General features: G+C 42.2%; 1 protein-coding gene across 1 annotated transcript in view; it reads left to right on the top strand.

Annotated features, from left to right (window-relative positions):
• Positions 1–13,918, top strand: part of prdx4 (peroxiredoxin 4) — a 21,765-nt gene extending 7,847 nt beyond the window's left edge. The window contains exons 2-4 of the mRNA XM_048602636.1: positions 5,316–5,433; positions 9,808–9,924; positions 13,772–13,918. Of these exons, the coding sequence (XP_048458593.1) occupies positions 5,316–5,433; positions 9,808–9,924; positions 13,772–13,898 (362 nt within the window). The 3' untranslated portion in view covers positions 13,899–13,918. The remainder of the gene's footprint in view (positions 1–5,315; positions 5,434–9,807; positions 9,925–13,771) is intronic.
• The last annotated feature ends 6,718 nt before the right edge of the window (positions 13,919–20,636 follow it).

The raw sequence follows: 20,636 nt of genomic DNA, 5'->3' as shown, positions 1-20,636 counted from the left end.
GGCGGAGTTGTGCCGGTGTCGGCGGTGGGCGGAGTTGCGCCGGCGGTGGGTGGAGTTGCGTCCGCGTCGGTGATGGGCGGACCGGCGTCGGAGGTAGGAGGAGCGGGGTAGGCGGCGGCAGTAGCGGTGAGGGTGGTCGCGACTTCAGTGTCGGTGGCAACGGCAGCGATGGTGCTTCTTCCTGTCCCGCAGGCCCGACCAGTCCCCCTCCACTGACACCCTCATCTGCTTAGCCGAACTCGTCCTCACACTCAACAACTTCTCTTTCAATTCCTCCCACTTCCTACAGACAAAGGGGGTAGCCATGGGTACCCGCATGGGCCCAAGCTACGCCTGCCTCTTTGTAGGTTACGTGGAACAATCCCTCTTCCGTACCTACACTGGCCCTAAACCCCACCTCTTCCTCCGTTACATTGATGACTGTATCGGTGCCGCCTCGTGCTCCCACGAGGAGCTCGAACAGTTCATACACTTCACTAACACCTTCCACCCCAACCTTAAATTTACCTGGACCATCTCTAACACCTCTCTCCCCTTCCTGGACCTCTCTGTCTCCATATCGGGCAACCACCTAGAAACCGATATTCATTTCAAGCCCACCGACTCCCACAGCTACCTAGAATACTCCTCCTCCCACCCACCTTCCTGCAAAAATGCTATCCCCTATTCCCAATTCCTTCGCCTCCGCCGCATCTGCTCCCAGGATGAGGCATTCCACTCCCGTACATCTCAGTTGTCCTCGTTTTTCAAGGACCGTAACTTCCCCTCCTCGGTGGTCGAGAACGCCCTCAACCGTGTCTCCCACATCTCCCGCACCTCATCCCTCACACCCCGTCCACGCAATAAAAACCAAAAAAGAATCCCCCTCGTCCTCACGTACCACCCCACCAACCTCCGGATCCAACGCATCATCCTCCGACACTTCCGCCATCTGCAATCCGACCCCACCACCAAAGACATCTTTCCCTCCCCACCTTTATCTGCTTTCCGGAGGGACAACTCTCTCCGTGACTCCCTTGTCCGCTCCACACTCCCCTCCAGCTCCACCACACCCGGCACTTTTCCCTGCAACCGCAGGAAGTGCTACACCTGCCCCCATACCTCCTCCCTCACCCCCATCCCAGGCCCCAAGAAGACTTTCCACACCAAGCAGATGTTCACCTGCACATCTGCCAATGTGGTATACTGCATCCGCTGTACCCGGTGTGGCTTCCTCTACATCGGGGAAACCAAGCGGAGACTCGGGGACCGCTTTGCAGAACACCTACGCTCGGTTCGCAATAAACAACTGCACCTCCCAGTCGCGAACCATTTCAACTCCCCCTCCCATTCCTCAGACGACATGTCCATCCTGGGCCTCCTGCAGTGCCACAACGATGCCACCCGAAGGTTGCAGGAACAGCAACTCATATTCCGCTTGGGAACCCTGCAGCCCAATGGTATCAATGTGGATTTCACAAGTTTCAAAATCTCCCCTCCCCCCACCGCATCCCAAAACCAGTCCAACTCGTCCCTGCCTCCCTAACCTGTTCTTCCTCCCACCTATCCCCTCCTCCCACCTCAAGCCGCACCTCCATCTCCTACCGACCAACCTCATCCCGCCCCCTTGACCTGTCCGTCCTCCCTGGACTGACCTATCCCCTTCCTAACTCCCTACCTACACTCACCTTTCCTGGCCCCATCCCCGCCTCTTCGACCTGTTTGTTTCCTCTCCACCTATCCTCTCCTCTATCCCTCTTCTATCCGCCTCCCACTCTCTCCCTATTTATTTCAAAACCCCCTTCCCCTCCCCCTTTTCTGATGAAGGGTCGAGGCCCGAAACGTCAGCCTCTCTGCTCCTATGATGCTGCTTGGCCTGCTGTGTTCATCCAGCCCTGCACCTTGTTGTCTCTGGTTAACTTGTGTGTTGAGTTTATAAAAAATGTGAACTACTATAGTGGGTGGTCTTCATTTTGAAATCTAAAAAATAACATGGCCTCTAATTCAGATTGAATTAATACGACATTGTTTTGAATTGGACTAATTAAATGATAGTAACTTCAATCAAAATATTTGAAAACACTCAAATTCATTGTCCTTACTATCTGACATAAAGAGTTCATTGAAGTCATTCTGAGTCAATTTAGCTGTGGCATCATCTTGAGGATCCCCACTTGCGTCAGTTTTGGTGCCTTTTCTTTTAGAATCAACAAATCAGTACCAACTTAGGTACTTTAATCAAAAATTCTTAGCCTTTAAAACTAACCCAAATTTTTGGAGTCTTACTTCCTTCTATTTTGTGATATAATCCCACTATATCAAGCAAAAAATCCAGGAATCACTTCAGAAATCTTTCAGATCTTACTGTTGTGGCCATGAATTTTATGACTCAAAATATTAACACTTCCTTCACTTACTCCTTTCCAGTTCTCTTCCTATTTCAGATTTCTAATGTCTAGATTTTTATTTGCTTTAGAAAAGCATATGCTAGTATCAACTGGGTAGAAAAAGATGTGCGTATTTGTATTGCATATTTCGAAGACCTATACAATGAATTCCTTTTGTGTGGTGACTGTTGTATAGATTATCTGGTAACTATTTTCCCAACATATGTTATATGGATTGCAGCAGTTCAATAAGACAGCTCGCTGCCACCTTCTCAAGGACAACTAGGGACAGGCAATAAACACTGGCCAACCAGCGATGCCCCTGTCCCACAAGAGAATAAAAAGAACCTCACGCTTTGGACCAAAAGTCCTTAATCCTGCCTCAATTCCTTGAATGACAACCCTGAACTTAATTGTCTCATGGAGGTTTCAGTGATCCTCAATGTTCAGCTCTATGATGACCTTCTTACTCTTGCAGGCTGCCCCATTAATGATTCTTTGTTTTCTGAACTTTGATTTGACCCAATATGAGATGCTATTGTTGAATGGAATCTACTTGGTTTCCAAGGCACATAGTGTTGTGTTAAAACTTCAAAGCAAAGTCCTTGGAGAAGATTGCCCACATTAGTACTTCTGAAAAAGTGTTTTCCTTCCTTCCTTCTGGTAACAATGCATGCAAGTAGAGCATGTTGATGGATAGTGAGTGCAGTTTTTGTGTTCGCATTTTGAAGTGGAGCTGCCTTTGCACAAAAGAGACAAAATTGAAGGCATAGAAAGAACTGCAGTTGCTGGTGTCAGTGTCAATAGTGTGGAGTTGGAGGAACACAGCAGGTCAGGCGGCATCAGAGGAGCAGGAAAGTCGACATTTCAGTTCGGGACCCTTCTTCAGAAATGGGGAGGGGGAAGGGAGCTGGGAAATCAATAGAGTGAGGAGGGGTGGGTCTGGGGGAAGGTAGGTGGGATGGTGATAGGTAGATGCAGGTAGGGGCAGTGGGGATTGGTCAGTGGTAAGGTAGATGGGGAAGAAGATGGATAGATAGTGTCGGGTCAAGGACGCAAGAGGAAGGAGGGTTGGGGCTGGGGGAAGGTTGGTGGGATGGTGATAGGTGGATGCAGGTAGGGGGTTGTAGGGATTGGCAGATAGTGTCCCACTACCCCCTACTTGCATCCACTTATCACCATCCACCTACCTTGCCCCAGCCCCACCGTCCTCCCTCTGTTTGCTTCTCAGCTCTCTTTCCCCTCCCCCATCCTGATGAAGGGTCCCAACCTGAAACTTCGACTTTCCTGCTCCTCTGATGCTGCCTGGCCTGATGTGTTCCTCCAGCTCCGCACAAAGTTGAAGGGAGATAATTTAAGTGCCTGATGACCACTAACCAGAATAATCTCCAAATCAGTGAAAATAAAGTCTAATTTCTGATCATTCTTTACACTTGGTGCCACCATCCAATATCCTTAAAGATTATATTGCTGACCCCACCTGTGTAATTTTGCCTATAATCGATGAGGTGAAATGGATTCACTGCGTTTTATAACTGCACCTGATTTTCATTTCCATTATGTAATGGATAGCTGACTCAATATTGCCCTGTTTTAAACTATTGTTCAAGGTCAAAATGATCTCCCCCACCTTGAGAAATAGGAGTTTATCAAATTTTATATGTACTTGTGGGGTCCCACAGTCATTCTCTTTGCTATTGATGCACCATATTTGCTGTTTCTACCATCGACAAGATGCACTACAGTAATTGGTCAAGGCTGCTTCAACATAGAAGAACGGAGGAAATGGGAATACGACTCCTTTCAAATTCTCCTGAAATTACGCATTGTCCTGACTTGGAACTATAATGCTATTCCTTCATACTTATTGGGTCAAATTCCTGATCTCTCTCCCTTATACCCAATCACCCCAAGGACAACAGTGGTTCAAGAAGTCAGCTCACCATTACCTTCTCAAGGGCAATTAGGGATGGATAATAAATGCCAAGCTTACCAGTAGTGTCCACATTTCAAGACTTGTTTTTTAAATTTGGCGTACCTATATGCAATTTGACAACCATAAGATGCAGATCGGTGCTCTCAAACTCTTTAATTCAAGACACGACCGATTCTTCTCAAAACAGGACAAGATAATTTTGAGAAATCTCCAAGTTTCTCAAGGTAAGGCCTTCTAAGATTGAAGTGCCCCTTCTTCTGACAGTAGGGTCAGTGCCGTTGCCACTTGGTGTATCTGGTTGAGGGAGGGAAAAATTGGTTTTGGTATTTTAGTGATCTTAAAGAAACTTTTAATAAGTTTTAAGGAAAGCTAAAATGATTTGCTAGAAACCTTGGATTGTTTGCATGAAAGAGCTGTATTTGATTAAAAATCTTGATGAAGATAAGAGACAACTGTTGAACATGACCAAAATCTGAAGACCTGCTGGGCAAGTGACCAGGTTTGAAAGCTATCATGGACAAAATTGCTTTAGACTGTTGAAGACTAACTGCAGTGCTCAACATACTTGCTCTACATTACAGGAGCAGAATTAGAGATGAAGTTAACAATAAGAAAGTTGTCTTCAGGGTGTGAAGGGAAAAATGGCACCAGCAAACAGTTTTTCAGCGTCAAAGAGGAGATTAAGTTGGCGGAACAAAAGCAGTTCAAAGAAGACAAAAAAAAATGATTAATGGCCACTCTGAGTTATCAGAGGACCTCAGATACACGCACGCAAAACTGTATTTTTATCAGGGCATCAGTGCTGAGGAGAAATTGATGCACCCATTGTGTTTTGAATTGGATTCTGTAAGTTAATTACTGGAACTTACAAAACAAAAGTGGAACGTGAATTTTATTTTGAGGAGTAACATAATGATTGCAAATTGTGTGTGTTACCCCTTGAAATTCTGCTAAAGCAGTTAACCTGAAGTGTATGCAAAGTGTATCATTTGTTTCTCTTTTAAAATATTTAGTTTCAAAACCTGCACCAGACTGGGAAGGGACAGCAGTAATAAATGGAGAATTCAAAGACCTGAAGCTTACAGATTATAGAGGCAAATACCTTGTCTTCTTTTTCTATCCACTTGATTTGTAAGTATCAAGATTAACCTTTGGTCCATGAATTGGTGACAGCTTTGGTGAAACACTGATCATAAGACAAATTTAGATTAGGTCACTAGTTAACTGCATTATAAAGCTCAGTGCGCACTGCTATCTTGTATAGTCTTAACCCAGCAATATAATCACTCTCTTGTCATTGTTTCAAATGAGTACTGTATATGTCTGTATGTTTTCATTTTCCAGTTTATAAGAATAGTTCTAGGGCTTGAGTAGTTACTCCTGTTTCGTGAGGTGTATGCTTATTTTTCTATTATTGTCATAAAAGCACTCAGTTTGAGAAGCTCCTTAAAAGAATGAGGGTGGGGGCTAAAGAAAGATGATGATTTGCAACAATTCCCCCATTTTGCTTCTCTCTTTTTCTCATCCCTTCCTCCCTCAGGCTTGCCTTCGATTTTACAATACAGACAAGAAAGGAAACCATTTGTATTATAAGTCTTTAGTTCAGAGAACTTTGTTCTCTGTTCTAGTTGGCAACGAACCGGGCCGAGTGTTAGACCTGTTGGTAGGAGAGCATTTTGGCAGTAGTGATCACAACTCTGTTTCTTTCACGATAGTCATGGATAAGGATAGGTACACACGGCAGGGTAAAGTTTATAATTGGGGGAAGGGTAATTACAATTCAGTTGGGCAAGAACTGGGTAACATAAATTGGGAACAGATGCTGTCAAGGGAGAGCACCACAGAAATGTGGAGATTGTTTAAGGAATGCATACTGCATGTGCTTGATATGTTTGTCTCTAGCAGGCAGAGAAGATGCGGTTGAGTGAGGGAGCTATGGTTCTCGAGGGAGGTCGAGTGACTGGTTAGGAGGAAGAAGGAGGCTTATGTAAGGTTTAGGAAAAGAGGAACGGAAAAGGCTCTGGAGGGATACAAGTTAGCAGGAAGGAGCTGAAGAAAGGGCTTAGGAGAGCTATAAGGGGGCATGAGAAAACCTTGGCGGATAGGATCAAGGAAAACTCCAAGGCTTGTTACACGTATGTGCAGAACAAGAGAATGACCAGAGAAAGGGTAGGGCCGATCAAGGACTGTAAAGGGAATTTGTGCACAGAGCCTAAAGAAATAGGAGCGGTCCTTAATGAATGCTTTTCTTCAGTATTCACAACTGAGAGGGACCTAGTTGTAGAGGAGGACGTTGTGAAACAGGCGGGTAGGCTACAGGAGGTTGATGTTAGTAAAGAAGATGTGCTAGGAATTCTGAGGAAGTTGAAGATAGATAAGTCTCCCGGGCCTGATGGGATTTATCCAAGGATTCTATGGGAAGCGAGGGATGAGATCACACGGCCTTTGGCGATGATCTTTTCATCCTCACTGTCCACGGGTATAGTGCTGGAAGATTGGAAAGAGGCAAACGTTATTCCCTTGTTCAAAAAAGGGAACAGGGATAACCCCGGAAATTACAGACCAGTTAGTCTTACGTCAGCGGTGGGCAAATTATTGGAAAGGGCTCTGAGAGACAGGATTTATGATCACTTGGAAAGGCACAGTTTGATTCGTGATAGTCAGCATGGATTTGTGAGGGGTAGATCATGCCTCACAAACCTTATTGAATTCTTTGAAGAGGTGACCAAACACGTGGATGAAGGTGGAGCAATGGATGTGGTATACATGGATTTAAGTAAGGCGTTTGATAAGGTTCCCCATGGTAGGCTCATGCAGAAGGTAAGGAGGCATGGGATGGGGGAAATGTGGCAGATTGGATTCAGAATTGGCTGACCCTTAGAAGACAAAGAGTGGTAGTGGACGGAAAATATTCAACATGGTGCTCAGTTACGAGTCGTGTACCACAAGGATCTGTTAATGGGTCCTCTTCTATTTGTGATTTTTGTAAATGATTTGGATGAAGGAGTGGAAGGGTGGATTAGCAAGTTCACGGATGATACAAAGGTGGGTCACGTTGTGGACAGTGCGGAGGGCTGTTCTAGGTTACAAGGGGACATTGATAGAATGCACAGCTGGGCTGAGAAGTGGCAGATGGAGTTTAACCATGAAAAGTGTGAGGTGATTCATTTTGGAAGGACAAACTTGAAAGCAGAATACAGGGTTAACGGAAAGATTCTTGGCAGTGTGGAGGAGCAGAGGGATCTTGGGGTTCATGTTCACAGTTCCCTGAAAGCTGCCACCCAGGTGGATAGAGTTGTTAAGAAGGCGTATGGTGTGTTAGCTTTCATTAATAGAGGGATTGAGTTCAAGACCCGTGAAGTTATGCTCCAGCTATACAAAATCCTGGTTCGGCCACGTCTGGAGTATTGTGTCCAGTTCTGGTCACCTCACTACAGGAAAGATGTGGAAGCGTTGGAAAAGGTGCGGAGGAGATTTACTGGGATGTTGCCTGGAATGGAGGGAAGGTCTTACGAGGAAAGGTTGAGAGAGCTCGGGCTTTTCTCTTTAGAACGACGAAGGATGAGAGGTGACTTGATAGAGGTGTACAAAATGATCAGAGGTATAGATAGTGTAGACAGCCAGAGACTTTTTCCTAGGGTGGAGGTAGCTTTTACGAGGGGACATAGTTTTAACGTGAAAGGAGGTAGTTATCGGGGAGACGTCAGAGGTAGGTTCTTTACTCGGAGAGTGGTAGGGGCGTGGAATGCGTTGCCGGAGAGGGTAGTGGAGTCGGCCTCATTAGGGGCATTTAAGCAGCTATTAGATAGGCATTTGGATGATAGTATAAGGTAGCGGTGGAGGTTAGATAGACCTTAGGTTTCGGGTAAAAGTTCGGCACAACATCGTAGGCCGAAGGGCCTGTACTGTGCTGTACTGTTCTATGTTCTATGTTCTAATGTTGCTGTTCACATTGGAGTCTTAACTCCACCAGCCTCCCAGCCAATTACAAAATAGAAATTGACCAGGATCTTGGATTTTCCAACCCCATTGTTCTTCTTGCATGCGCTTGAACATGGGAAAAGATTCTGTGCAATTTCTTCACTTAACCCCATTCTGTTAGAAACATACAAATTGATCGGAGGCAGGCCATTCAGTTCATCAAGCCTACTTCACTATTCAAAAAGATGAGGGCTAACCTGACTGAGGCCTTAACTCCACATTGCTGCCCCGATTACATTGACTCCCTTTTTACTTCTACACAAAATCTTAAGAAAAGGGCTTAGGAAGCTCCATGGATGTTTTGCCCAAAGTAGTTTCTTTCAGGTTGATCTTAGTGGCTAAATTTTGTGTTTTTCGAAACTGCATGCAAGACTTTAAGTATGGGCTTAATATTTAATGTCTTAATGTCTTAATGTCCAATATTTATCTTTGCATCTGGATTTTTACTTGCAAAACATAGCAGATCAGTTATATTGAAATGCCGCTTAAGGTGCTGCTTTGCAGGCTTTCTCAACCTGAACTCCTGATTTGCTCTCCTGTTCTGCATTAACTAGTATTCTGCCATTGGAAGTATAATTTTTTTAAACAAAATATACTACTTGGTATTTACTGACATTAAATTCCATTTGTCTCTTTTTGCTCATCAGTATCTCTATTTATATAGATTTATTTTGGTCCTCACGTGGTTTGTTACCTCCTACTGATATTATCAGAAAATTGGGATAGCATCCCCTTCAGATCCAATAGCCAAATCGTTGATACAAAAAAAAGCACACAGAAAAGGTCCCAAGAATACAATCCCACGAGCCATTGCTATTCATCTCACTCCTAAGAATCTGTCCTAACACTACTCCAAAATGATGGTTAGGCCAGTTACAGCACTGTGCAGATTTAGAACTTTCCCAGGTCCTACGGAGAGGATGTTTAAACCATAGAAAATGTACAATGTAAATTCACCAGAATGATGTTAACGATGACAATCTGTGGTTTCAAGGTGAAACTAGAACACTGGAACTTTTCCAATTAGAGCAGGGAAAGAAAGAGAAGATTGATGTGTCTTTTTCAAAATTCTAATTGGCTACCCATGTGACTTTTTGAAAGTGAAGTATTTGCTGTTCATGTGTTGTCAGTTGGATGTGCACTGCCATTTCCTTGCCAGCAAAATGTGATGTTGCATTTTGCTTTTGTTCTACTGAGTTACTAACAGTGCATATGTCAGATTTTGTTTTTGAATACTGTAACAACAAAGTGTTTGGATAATCTTGCCAAAAGATTAAAAACAGCCTGGTGCCAATCAGAATAAATTCAATGCGATAGATTTATTTGTGTCATGATTGAGTGCTTTTCATATGAAGCCTTGTCTTGTTTTTTGAAAGATAATTGCTTTATTGTGTATTTTCTTTGGGTGCATCACTCTTAAGTTTCTGCCTGTAATCTCTTGCCATTTAGTTATATTCTTGAAGCAAAGACCTGAATCTATAAATGCTCCGTCATTCATGATTGCTTTGTTTTCTTAATTTACAGCACATTTGTTTGTCCAACTGAGATCATAGCTTTTGGTGACAGAATTGATGAGTTTAGAGCTATTAACACAGAAGTGGTAGCTTGTTCTGTTGACTCTCAGTTTACACACTTGGCATGGTAAGTAGATCTGGCACTTGGTGTAATATAAATGTCACACATTTGGAATATTTTGTAATCTAGAATCACTCAGTTCATCAAGCTATGTTATTTTGGTGTGTTTTCTACAATAAGTAATGAGTGAAATTATTATCTTTTCATTGAGGTAAATTCCCAAACGCATAAATTATAATCAAGAATATTTATGTTCGTTAGCAAACACAATGACTTTATTGCATAAGGTTTTACACAATAGAAAATAGCCATTCAGCTCAACAGGTCTGGACTGCTATTTATGCTGTACCCGAGCCTCCCTACCCCCCCAACTCCTGTCATCTAATCCTAACAAAGTCCTTTTCCCAAATATTTGTCTGGATTTCCCTTAAATGCGTCTATGCTAATCACGTTAACCGATCCATGTAGCTACAAATTCATCATCTACCTCAAACGAAATGGTCCCTGTTTGTTCTATCTCCCCTTTTGTGAATACAGGAGGAGCATTGGCTATCCTTGGTATTTAAGCAGGGTAGGCGATGGCCTAGTGGTATTATTGCTAGACTATTAATCCAGAAACTCAGCTAATGTTCTTTTGGACCAGTTGCTATAAACTCTCAAAGAAATGAAACCGGATGGATCACCTGGCGTTGACCTAGGCCCCGGAAAAGATGACGACAGAAACAGTCCTGTTGACCCTGAACAGTCCTCCTCACTAATATCTGGGGGCTAGTGCCAAAATTGGGAGCGCTGTCTCCAAACCCACAATCACTTCCATCTACAAGGGCAGCAAATGTATAGGAACACCACCACCTTCAAGTTCACCTCCAGACCATTCACTATCCTGACTTGGAAATATATCACTGTTCCTTCACTGTCGCTGGGCCAAAATGCTGGAATTCCCTCCCTAATGGCATTGTGGCTCAACCCACATCGGGTGGACTGCAGTCATTCAAGAAGGCAGGTCTCCACCACCTTTTCAAGGGCAATAAATGCTGGGCAGCCAGTGATGCCCACGTCCCACAAATGAATAAAAGAAAAGACACCCACTAGTCACCAGTTGCCACCCTGAAAAAGACCCCTTTATCTGTATTCTCTGCCTTTTGCCAGTATCTTGCCTGTAATGCCATGGACTCTTAGCTTATTTAGCAGCCTCCAATGCGGCACCTTGTCAGAGGCCTTCCAGAAATCTAAATAAATCTCCTTTGTCTAATTTGCTTGTTACCTCCTCAAAGAATTCTAACAAATTTGTCAGTCATGACCTCCCTATGATGAAGCAATGCTGACTCAGCCCTATTTTATCATACACTTCCAAGTACTCCGCAATCTCATCCATAATAATGGACTCTTAAAATCTTACCAACAACCGAGGTTAGGCTAACTGGTCTATAGTTTCCTTTCTTTTGCCTTCCTCCTTTCTTAAACAGGGATGTTACATTAGCCATTTTCCTCTGGGACCCTTCCTGCCTCCAGTGATTCCAGAAAGATCACCACCAATGCCTGTACAGTCTCCTCAGCTATCTCTTCCTATCTCTTCTGGGGAATAGTCCATCAAGTCCAGGTAATTTATCCACCTTCAGATCTTTCAGCTTCCAGCACCTAGTCATTAGTGACAGCCACCACATTTACCTCTGTCCTCCTGACTCTTTTGAAGTTCTGCTGTGCTACTGGTATCTTGCACTGTGACAACTGGTGCAAAGTACCTGTTCAGTTCCTTCGCCATTTCTTTGGTCCCCACTACTACCACTCCAGCATAATTTTCCAGTGATCCAATGTCCACTCTTGCCTCTCTCTTAACTTTTAGATATATAAAAGCAACTCTTACAATCTTCTTTTATATTACTAGCTAGCTTACCCTTGTATTTTATCCTCTTCTCCTTTAGTGCTTTTTTTTTTGTTACTCTCTGCTGGTTTTTAAAGGCTTTCCAATCCTCCGTCTTCCCGATAATCTTCACAACATTGTATGCTTTTTCTTTTGCTTTCACGTGGCCCCTGACTTGCCTTGTTGGCCGTGTTGCCTCATCCTCTGCTTGGTATGTTTCTTCTTCCTTGGGATGAATTTCTGCTGTGCCTCCCGAATTGCCTCCAGAAACTCCTGCCATTGCTTCTCCGACCATCTTCCCTGCTCAGCTCCCCTTCCAGTCAACTCTGGCTAGGTCCTCCCTCATCTTTGTAGTTACCTTAACTCAATTGTAATACCATTACATCTGATTCCAGCTTCTCTCCCTCAAACTCCATGGTGAATTCTATCATGTTATAGCCAGTGACCCCTTGAGGTTCCTTCACCTTAAGCTCCCTAATCAAGTCTGCCTCATATCTGATCACCAAACCCAGAATTGTCTGTTCCCTAGTGGGCTGTAGTACAAGCTGTCCAAAAAAAACCACCTTGTAAATATTTCATGTATTCCTTTCCTTGAGATCTGCAACCAACCTGATTTTCCCAGTCCACCTGCAGATTGAAGTCTCCCACGATTATTGTAATAGTGCCTTTCTTAAATGCCTTTTCTATCTCCTGATTCATTTTCTTCCCCACATCCTGACTACTACTAGGAGACCTACATAATTCCCATCAACGCCTTTTTTCCTTTGCGGTTCCTCAACTCTACCCACACAGATTCTCTGCCTTCCAACTCTATATCACTTCTTGCTATTGACTTTAAGTACAATGCCCTCAGTCCTGCATCAACTGCCCCCCTTCTCTTTGTTGTCTGCTGTGCCTGAATTAGATTCCTGACCCTTTACATTCTCTGTGCTATTACTTGTTCTGGAAATTATAATAACCTCTGCTGAGCCACACTGCACCCCCCTACCCCACCACCACCACCTTTAACTTTTTCCATAGTTTTCATTGCAACTGAACCCACTCTCCCCACTATTTACTTGAAGCCCTATACGCAGCCCTAATTATGTGATTCGCTAGGACCCTGGTCCCTGCACGATTCAGGTGGAACCCATCCCATTGTAACAGCTCCCTTCTTCCCCAGTACTAGTGCCAAAGTCCCATGAATTTAAACCCGTTTCTCCCACACCAATCCTGGAGCCACACTCAATCTTGTTGACCCTGTGCCAGTTTGCTTGTGGTTCAGCTAGTAATCCAGAGATTATTACTTTTCTGGTCCTGGTTTTTTAATTTAGCCCCTAGCTGCTTATATTCCCTTTAGCAGAGCCTGTTTCCTTTTCCTACCTATGTAATTGGCGCCTATGATAGCTGGATCTTTCCCCTCCCACTCCATGTTCCTCTGCAGCCCAGATGCGATATCCTGAACCCGGGCATCAGGCAAGCAGTACAACCTTTGGAACTCTTGATCCTGGCCACAACAGTATCTGTTCCCCTGTTTGTAGTATCCCCAATTACAACTACATTTCTCTTTTCTCCCCCCACCCCTTGAATGGTTCCCTGTACTATGGTGCTATGGTTGGTTTGCTCATCCTCCCTACAGCTCCTGCTATCATACACACAGGGAGCAAGGGCTGAGGCTGCTTCAGCACTACCTCCCTCCTAGAATCCTCAACCTACCTTGCTGGTAGTCACACCCTCCTGTTCCTGACCAAATTTGATGTAGTTAATCTTAGGGGTGTGACTGTCCCCTGAAACACAGCATTGGTAACCCTTGCACTCCCTGATATGTCACTGTGTTTGAAGCTCAGACTCCAATTCATCAACTCTGAGCCGGTGTTCCTCAAGCAACCAATACTTGCTAACCCCCACCCACCCAATTTTGTTCTACTTCTTTAAATTGCAGTTGAATCTCTACTTTGTACTTTTAGGTGTTTATCTATTGAAATAAATTGTAAACACAAACAGTTTATATTTGAATTTTGTCAATGAAGTAAATGAGTGCTCTTCTTAAAGAGGTAATTTTGCTTTATAAAGGATAAATACACCAAGAAAACAAGGTGGATTAGGACCAATGAAGATCCCATTACTCTCAGATCTAACACATCAAATTGCAAAGGATTATGGCGTGTATTTAGAGGATCAAGGCCACACACTTAGGTAACCAGAGAAAATCTGTGTTTTAAAAAGTAAGCCTGATATCAGTTTGTAGTTTACTCCCATGTGACATCAACACAGATTGATGTTAATGCCTTCTTGGGAGCCTTTCATACAGCACAGGTATGACAGCTAACAATGTATTTTAAGAAATGTCTTAAAGAAAGAAAGTTGTTCTTTTTTAATAAAAGCTGTGTACTGCAGATGCTAGAAATGTTGAAACAAACACCAAAAATGCTGCAGAGGCTCAGCAGGTGTGGCAGCATCTTTGGACAGAGAAGCAGAGTTGATATTTTGAGTCCAATACAATTCTTCTGAGCTGAACTTTTTTCTTTATTCCTTCAAAGGATGTGCGTGTTGGCAAACCCAGCTTTCCATGCCCATTCCTACATAACCTGCAGTTGAATGCCTCTCTTCGCCACTTCCAGAGGGGAGTTAGGATTCGACCATTTCCTTCCCTAAAGAGCATTAGTGTTTTCACAATCAATCATAGTTGTCTTGTTGACCATTATTGACAGTGGCTTTCAATTCCTGACTTTGTTAGTTGAATTTAAATTCTCCCAGTTACCTGTGACCCAAAGCATTAGCCTTGGCCTCTGGATTACTAGTTCAGTGGCATTAACTCCATACCGCCATCTCCCCTGGGGGATGCAGGTACAAGGAAGGAATTTCAGAGCTTGTGGCTGAGGTAACTATAGATACATCTCCCAGTGGAACAATTATAATTGGTCATGCAAGGGAGGCCAGAATTAAAGGAGTGCGTATAACTTGAGTGTTTTGAGGTCAGAGACAATTAGAGTGTGGGGGTGAGCCACGGTGAGAATTTTAAAGTCAAGACGTTGTGTGTCTGGGGGCCAATTAGGTCAGAGGGTTTGGAGGTGATTAGGAATGACAGGGGACTTGCTCAAATTAAGGTACAGGCAGCAGAGTTTTGGATGATCTCAAGTTTATAGAAGGTAAAATGTTGGAGACTAGCCAGGAGTGTTTTGGGATAGTCAAGTCTGCAGGCATGAATGAGGCTTTCAGTAGCAGAAAAACCTGAGGCAGGTGAAGTTGAGCGAGGTTGCAGAGGTAGAAAAAGCCTCTTTGAGATGGCACAATATGAAGTTGGAAACTCTTCCAGAGATCATTACTGACACTGGACTTGAGAACAGACGAGTTCAGTATCAGGCTGTTGCCAGGGAGTGGGTTTGAATTGGTAGTTAGAGGACGGGTGTTATAACTGGGAAGCAAGAACAATGGTTTCAGTCTTTCCAATAACTTGGAAGAAATTTCTGCTTGGCCAGTACTGGCTATCAGATAAGTGGACTGATAAATTGGCAACAGTGAAGAATGATGAGGTAGAGCTAAGTGTCATCGGTGTACATGTGAAAGCTAATACTGTGCTTTTGGATGATGTCACCGAAGAGCAGCATGTAGGTGAGGAAGACTAGGGGCCAAGGTTAGATTGTTGGAGGACACGAGGTAGTGGGAACAACAGGAAGAGGAGCCATTCCAGTGATTCTGTAGCTATAATTAGGTAGAGAAGGCTGGAAGCAAATGAGAGTAGTCACAACTGGACAAAAGGTGACAGGTGTCAGAGGAGGATGGTGTGGTTACTCTCAAAGGCTGCAGACAGGTCATGAAGGATGAGGGGCAAAGTTTACGACAGTCACGTTGCAGAGGACTTGTGATTTTGATAGTTGTTTTGGTACTGTGACAGGGAAAAACCTAATGGCAGGGGTTCAACATTGAGTCCTGGGAAAGATAGAAATGGATTTGGAAGGGGGCATTACATTCAAGGAACTTGGAAAGGAAGAGGCTGGAGATGGGAAGTTAGTTTGCAAGGATGGATGTTTTGGGGAAAGGGGTGATGACAAAAGATGGAAAGGAAAGAAACACAACACCTGAAGAGAAGGAACCAATAACCGTATCAGCTGATTTGGGGAGCAGGAAGGCAAGTTGGCTGATCAGTGGGAATGGGCCCAAGGGAGTAGGAGATGAATCTCATGGCTCAGACAGGATATGAGGGGAGGCAGGAGAAAAACTAGAAAAGAAGGTCACAGCAGAAGGCTAGGACAAGGAGGAACATTAAAAGGAAGTTGACCAGGTGGACTAGTGGAATGGCAGGTAGGAGCTGATTAGATGGTTTGTATCTTTCTGACAAAGAAATCTGAGTTCCTCCCACTTGCTGGTGGTGAGGATGGAGACTGCTGGGAGTGGAGTTGAAGAAGATGCCCTGCAATAGAGAAATGTCTGTGCATTCCAGGATGCTCCTGCAATAGTGAGCAGTATCTAGTAGTATTTTAAGTTATGGTTTAAAATATCACAGACTGCACTGAGGTTATTACAAATATCCAAAAGAATATGCTGCTTTGATCACCAATTGCTGGAGTGTCCAACCTGGCCTTACATCATTACTGAAATTCATACATAACAATGCAAACTGTGTGGAAGGACAGCATCCTGTTAATGGAAAATACAATTTGCATAGCCGTTGAATAGAAGCAGTGTGAAATTCCATCCTCAACCTAATCAAATTTTGGAGGCATTTTGTCTCTTCAGGATAGTTTGTATTAGATTGGAGACTTTTCTGGTCTGAAAATGGCAGCTTTTGGCTCATTTGCTAGTTTGCGTAATGAAGTGAGAACTTCTAAAGATAGCCATTGTCCCAGATGGTAGCTATCTTGCTCTATTTCTGCTTCAGGCTTGCAACGAGGGTGGTTCGCATGTAATATGAACTTCCTGAGGAAGTGGTGGATGCGGGCACAATTACAATATTTAAAAGACACTTGGATAAATACGTGAATAGGAAAGGTTTGGAGGAATATGGGTCAGTAGCAGGCAGGTGGGACTAGTTTAGTTCAGGATTGTGTTTGGCATGAACTGGTTGGACCAAAGGGTCTATTTCCGTGCTGTATGACTCTGTCTCTAGACCTTATTTAGGCAGATAGCTGATAAGGCTAATCTTATGGCTTGTGGACCTCTACAAATCTCAACATGTATATATCTGTGTTGTACTTTTTACTAATATTCCTTTGCCCTGAGTGAAATGGCAATAATTGGATAAAAACTTGGAGGTAATATTGTTATATGGCACTACTTATTAGAATCACAAATTTACAAGTCTTGCATTTTGCACATTATACTACCAGTTAAAGAACAGATGATCTGGCTGTGGTCCAGAGAGTACTCCTGTTATCGAGGTCACTGACGTAGGACCCCACTATCAAGAGTTGTTCTTCAGTTTTCACTGTCTTCTCTGAGTCCCTGCATAGTGTCACCCTTATGAGTATTGGTCTCAGGGTTCTTATTATCGTTGTGCTAGCTCCTAACTCTTTTATACCATCAATGACTTTTTTAGTTACCTCTGTACTTGTCTTAGAATCATAGAATTCCTACAGTGCAGATAGAGGCCATTCAGTCCATCGAGACTACACTGACCCTCTGAAGAACACCCCACCCAGACCCAATTCCCCCCACCATATCCCCATAACCTCACATTTTCCCTGGCTAATCCACATAGTCTACACATCCTGGACACTATGGGTAATTTAGCATGGCCAATCCATCTAACTTACCCTAATTTTAAAACAGTGTGCCTAATTCTGTATGTCTTTTTAGGACAGAAATGGGGATAATTTTTTTTTTTCAATGGCTTGAGAGACTTTGAAACTCCACCACAAAAGACAACATGGTCATTAAATATTTTTAAGGCAGAGGTCAATTCTTGCTGGAAAAGGGAACCAAAGGTTATTGGGAATAGGTCAGAATATGGAATTCAAAAATCATGCATATCAGCCATCATCTTATTGAATGCAAGGCTAAGGGGCAAATAGTTTACTTCTGCTTGGATGTTTGGATTCTGAAAGACAGGATGAAAAATTAAAATACTTGAAGGCTGATATTGCAAGATACAGATGCTTTAAAAAAAATCTCTGAAAGGAAATTGAAGTCAGATCAAATTTCTGAATAGTTACCAGAATTATTCAAGGCAGTATCATTTTCCAACAAAGAAAGCAGAAGAGCATAGTAGGGAATAAAATGTCATCTGGATGGTTTTTCCTCTGGGACAACCATCAGGATTGCAATTACAGAATGCTAAAAGGCAAAGTAAAATAACTGGTTGACTACACCTGAAACAACAGATCTAACTTGCTGAATGGTTGATTTGATTAAAAAAAACAGTATTGCTCCTAGTTTGGAAAATCACACATTCCATCCCTGTTCTTTGCTTTATTGCCTGATCTCAACAAATTCATTTTTACAGTGAACTGATTAATTTAACATTTAATTATGTAGGAGACTAATCAGTTTGGCATTCTGGTCCTATTCTGAGGCCTCTACTAGGTTGTTGCAAGGACATGAATGTACTTTTCTACACTTAATCTGCCAAAATTTAATGTCTATACTCACACATGAATTTTGATCACGTGAGCAAGAATGGTACCTATGCAAACAGAATGCAAAGTTAAAACTCAGTGAAGGGAAGGAAAATAATTTTAAAAATTATAGATGTTTGAATAGATTGAAAAAATCAGTAAAATGGTTTTAGTACATTGGTTCTAAAGCTAATTTGTATTTACAATCTATTCTCATCACTCTTAGCTACTACAGACAAATTTAGGTTCAAGCATGCATGCACCATGAAACTCTCAAACAAAAATTACAGACAAACTAACTTGAGAAGGTAAAGTATTAAATTAATATAAAGCCTGCTTTTTTTTAATTGGAAGGCAGTCTTGCATAATGACACCAGTGGTAAATAGGTTTGAAGAAATCATGTAAATATCCTTTGACAAATTTAACAAGCATATTGAAATTGGTCTTGAAAAATAATACTATTCTTTTCCACATCTTTGCCAGTTAGAAAGGACGTGATATTCTTGCAAAACTTTGACTTGTCTAAGACAGAAGAGATAGTGCTACTCTTTAAAATAATGCCCTTCATGTACTTGTAGACTAAAGCCCAAAATCACTTCAAAATAAATATGGAGTAGCTTAATAAAATTACAAAACTAGTTTCTTTTTAACCAAGTCAAGTCAAATAATATAATAATGCATGAGGTATTACGACCATTGATCACAAATGTCATCAGTAAGAGGACATCTTACGTGCATTACCTGTCTAAATTTCTAGCTGCCTTGTCAGTCATAGTTCATACAATTTAGGGAAACTTGGAGCACACTCAGAATTTACTTAATAGCAATTAGACTCTGTGGCCTTAAGGGAACATAGATCCACAATATCAGCAGATTAATGAAATTTGTATCATAGAATAAACCATGCAGTCCTCATAAAATCATCATCAAACCTTCCATTCATGTCACAGGAGATCCAGCAGTGGCAGGAAATAAGTGTTTTACTAGATAAATCTACTTGCTTAGAACAAATTGACCCAAGGCTATTTTATTTCTTAAATCGGATTGAATAGATATGTGTAGTGAATTCAGCCAACTGAATCACAAAAGGGTGGATGAGTGGTTATCCAGAGTGTTTTCAGTGTTGCAGTGTGCACTAAACCATTATTGGTTTAGTTAAAAGAATATGCAGTTATAATATGCTTGTTCTCTATCTTTTCATTCGCAGTCCATAGTTTGAGGTGACAGGGAACCAGCTGAAGAAATTGCTAGGCGATGCTTGCTTGTTGAATGTGCAAGCCGTTGAATACTGAAGACAAGATTGGTCTCTGGTATTATATCATCCACAGTAGATTCATATCGTTGAAATTGTTAACAAATGATGAATGCCTGAAGAACTGCATGTGTTTCATTTGGTACCCGGGAGGGGAGAAGAAGAAAAAACAGGGTGACAAGAGAAACAAAATGGTTCGGTTGTTTAATCTATACTAGATGGTTTAAGAAAAAGGGTTAAAAAAGATTTAAAGTGCAGATATTCAAAAACAGTTTCTTATTGATAAGCTGAGAGATTGAGACATTGGGGATATTACTTATGGAGGGAAACTGGTATAATAATGTCGGTCATTCTAAAAATAATTTGAAGCAGAGCAAAACTCCAGTATGAGCATGCAGAGCATGGACTCTTATTCTTCTCCAGTCTGATTTGAGTTCAAATATTTCTTGGAGGAAGGCAAGGTCAGCAAATAATGCTGCACCAGCTGTAATTTTCTTCCTTCATTCCCCATTGCACTCCCGTTGTTAGGATATGGGTTCATAATTACTGGCATTTTATTATTTCACTCATGCTATTTAGTGTGGTGTCAGCTTAGAAGATTAACAACTTCTTCAAATCTCAATTTTTCACGTTTTAAAACTGAAAATTGCCACAGCTTATTGACAACATTCTAATTAATCCAGCCTCTTCTCAGTGCCCTTCGCATTCAAGTTTTTCAGTAAATACTATTCAGTAATAATCACAACATATCTGACAACAATCCTAGCTTCAAGCAGTCAAAAATATGCATTTCCCACTAGGGGTCTCTTTGACATGTTACAGCAATTTAAAATTTGAAAATATTTTAAAGTACTCATGAATTCAGTAATCGGTTAAAAAGATGATATAGCAACATCTTTAAAGATTATAATTAAAGTCTGTTAAGGTCACACTAGTCAGAATTAGACTCCTGAGGAACAGGAAGCAAGGAAATAGATGTCACCAATCACATGTTCATCAAATCCAAACATTATCCCTCCATTAGATTGGGATTATATTCGTTGGAATTCAGAAGATTGAGGGGGGATCTTATAGAAACATATAAAATTATGAAGGGAATAGATAAGATAGAAGTAGAGAGGATGTTTCCAC

This window comes from Rhincodon typus, chromosome 11, assembly GCF_021869965.1.
Source record: "Rhincodon typus isolate 14 chromosome 11, sRhiTyp1.1, whole genome shotgun sequence".
Lineage (NCBI taxonomy): Eukaryota > Metazoa > Chordata > Chondrichthyes > Orectolobiformes > Rhincodontidae > Rhincodon > Rhincodon typus.
Note: the sequence above shows the minus strand (reverse complement) of the source record. Positions and strands in the feature narration are given on the sequence as shown.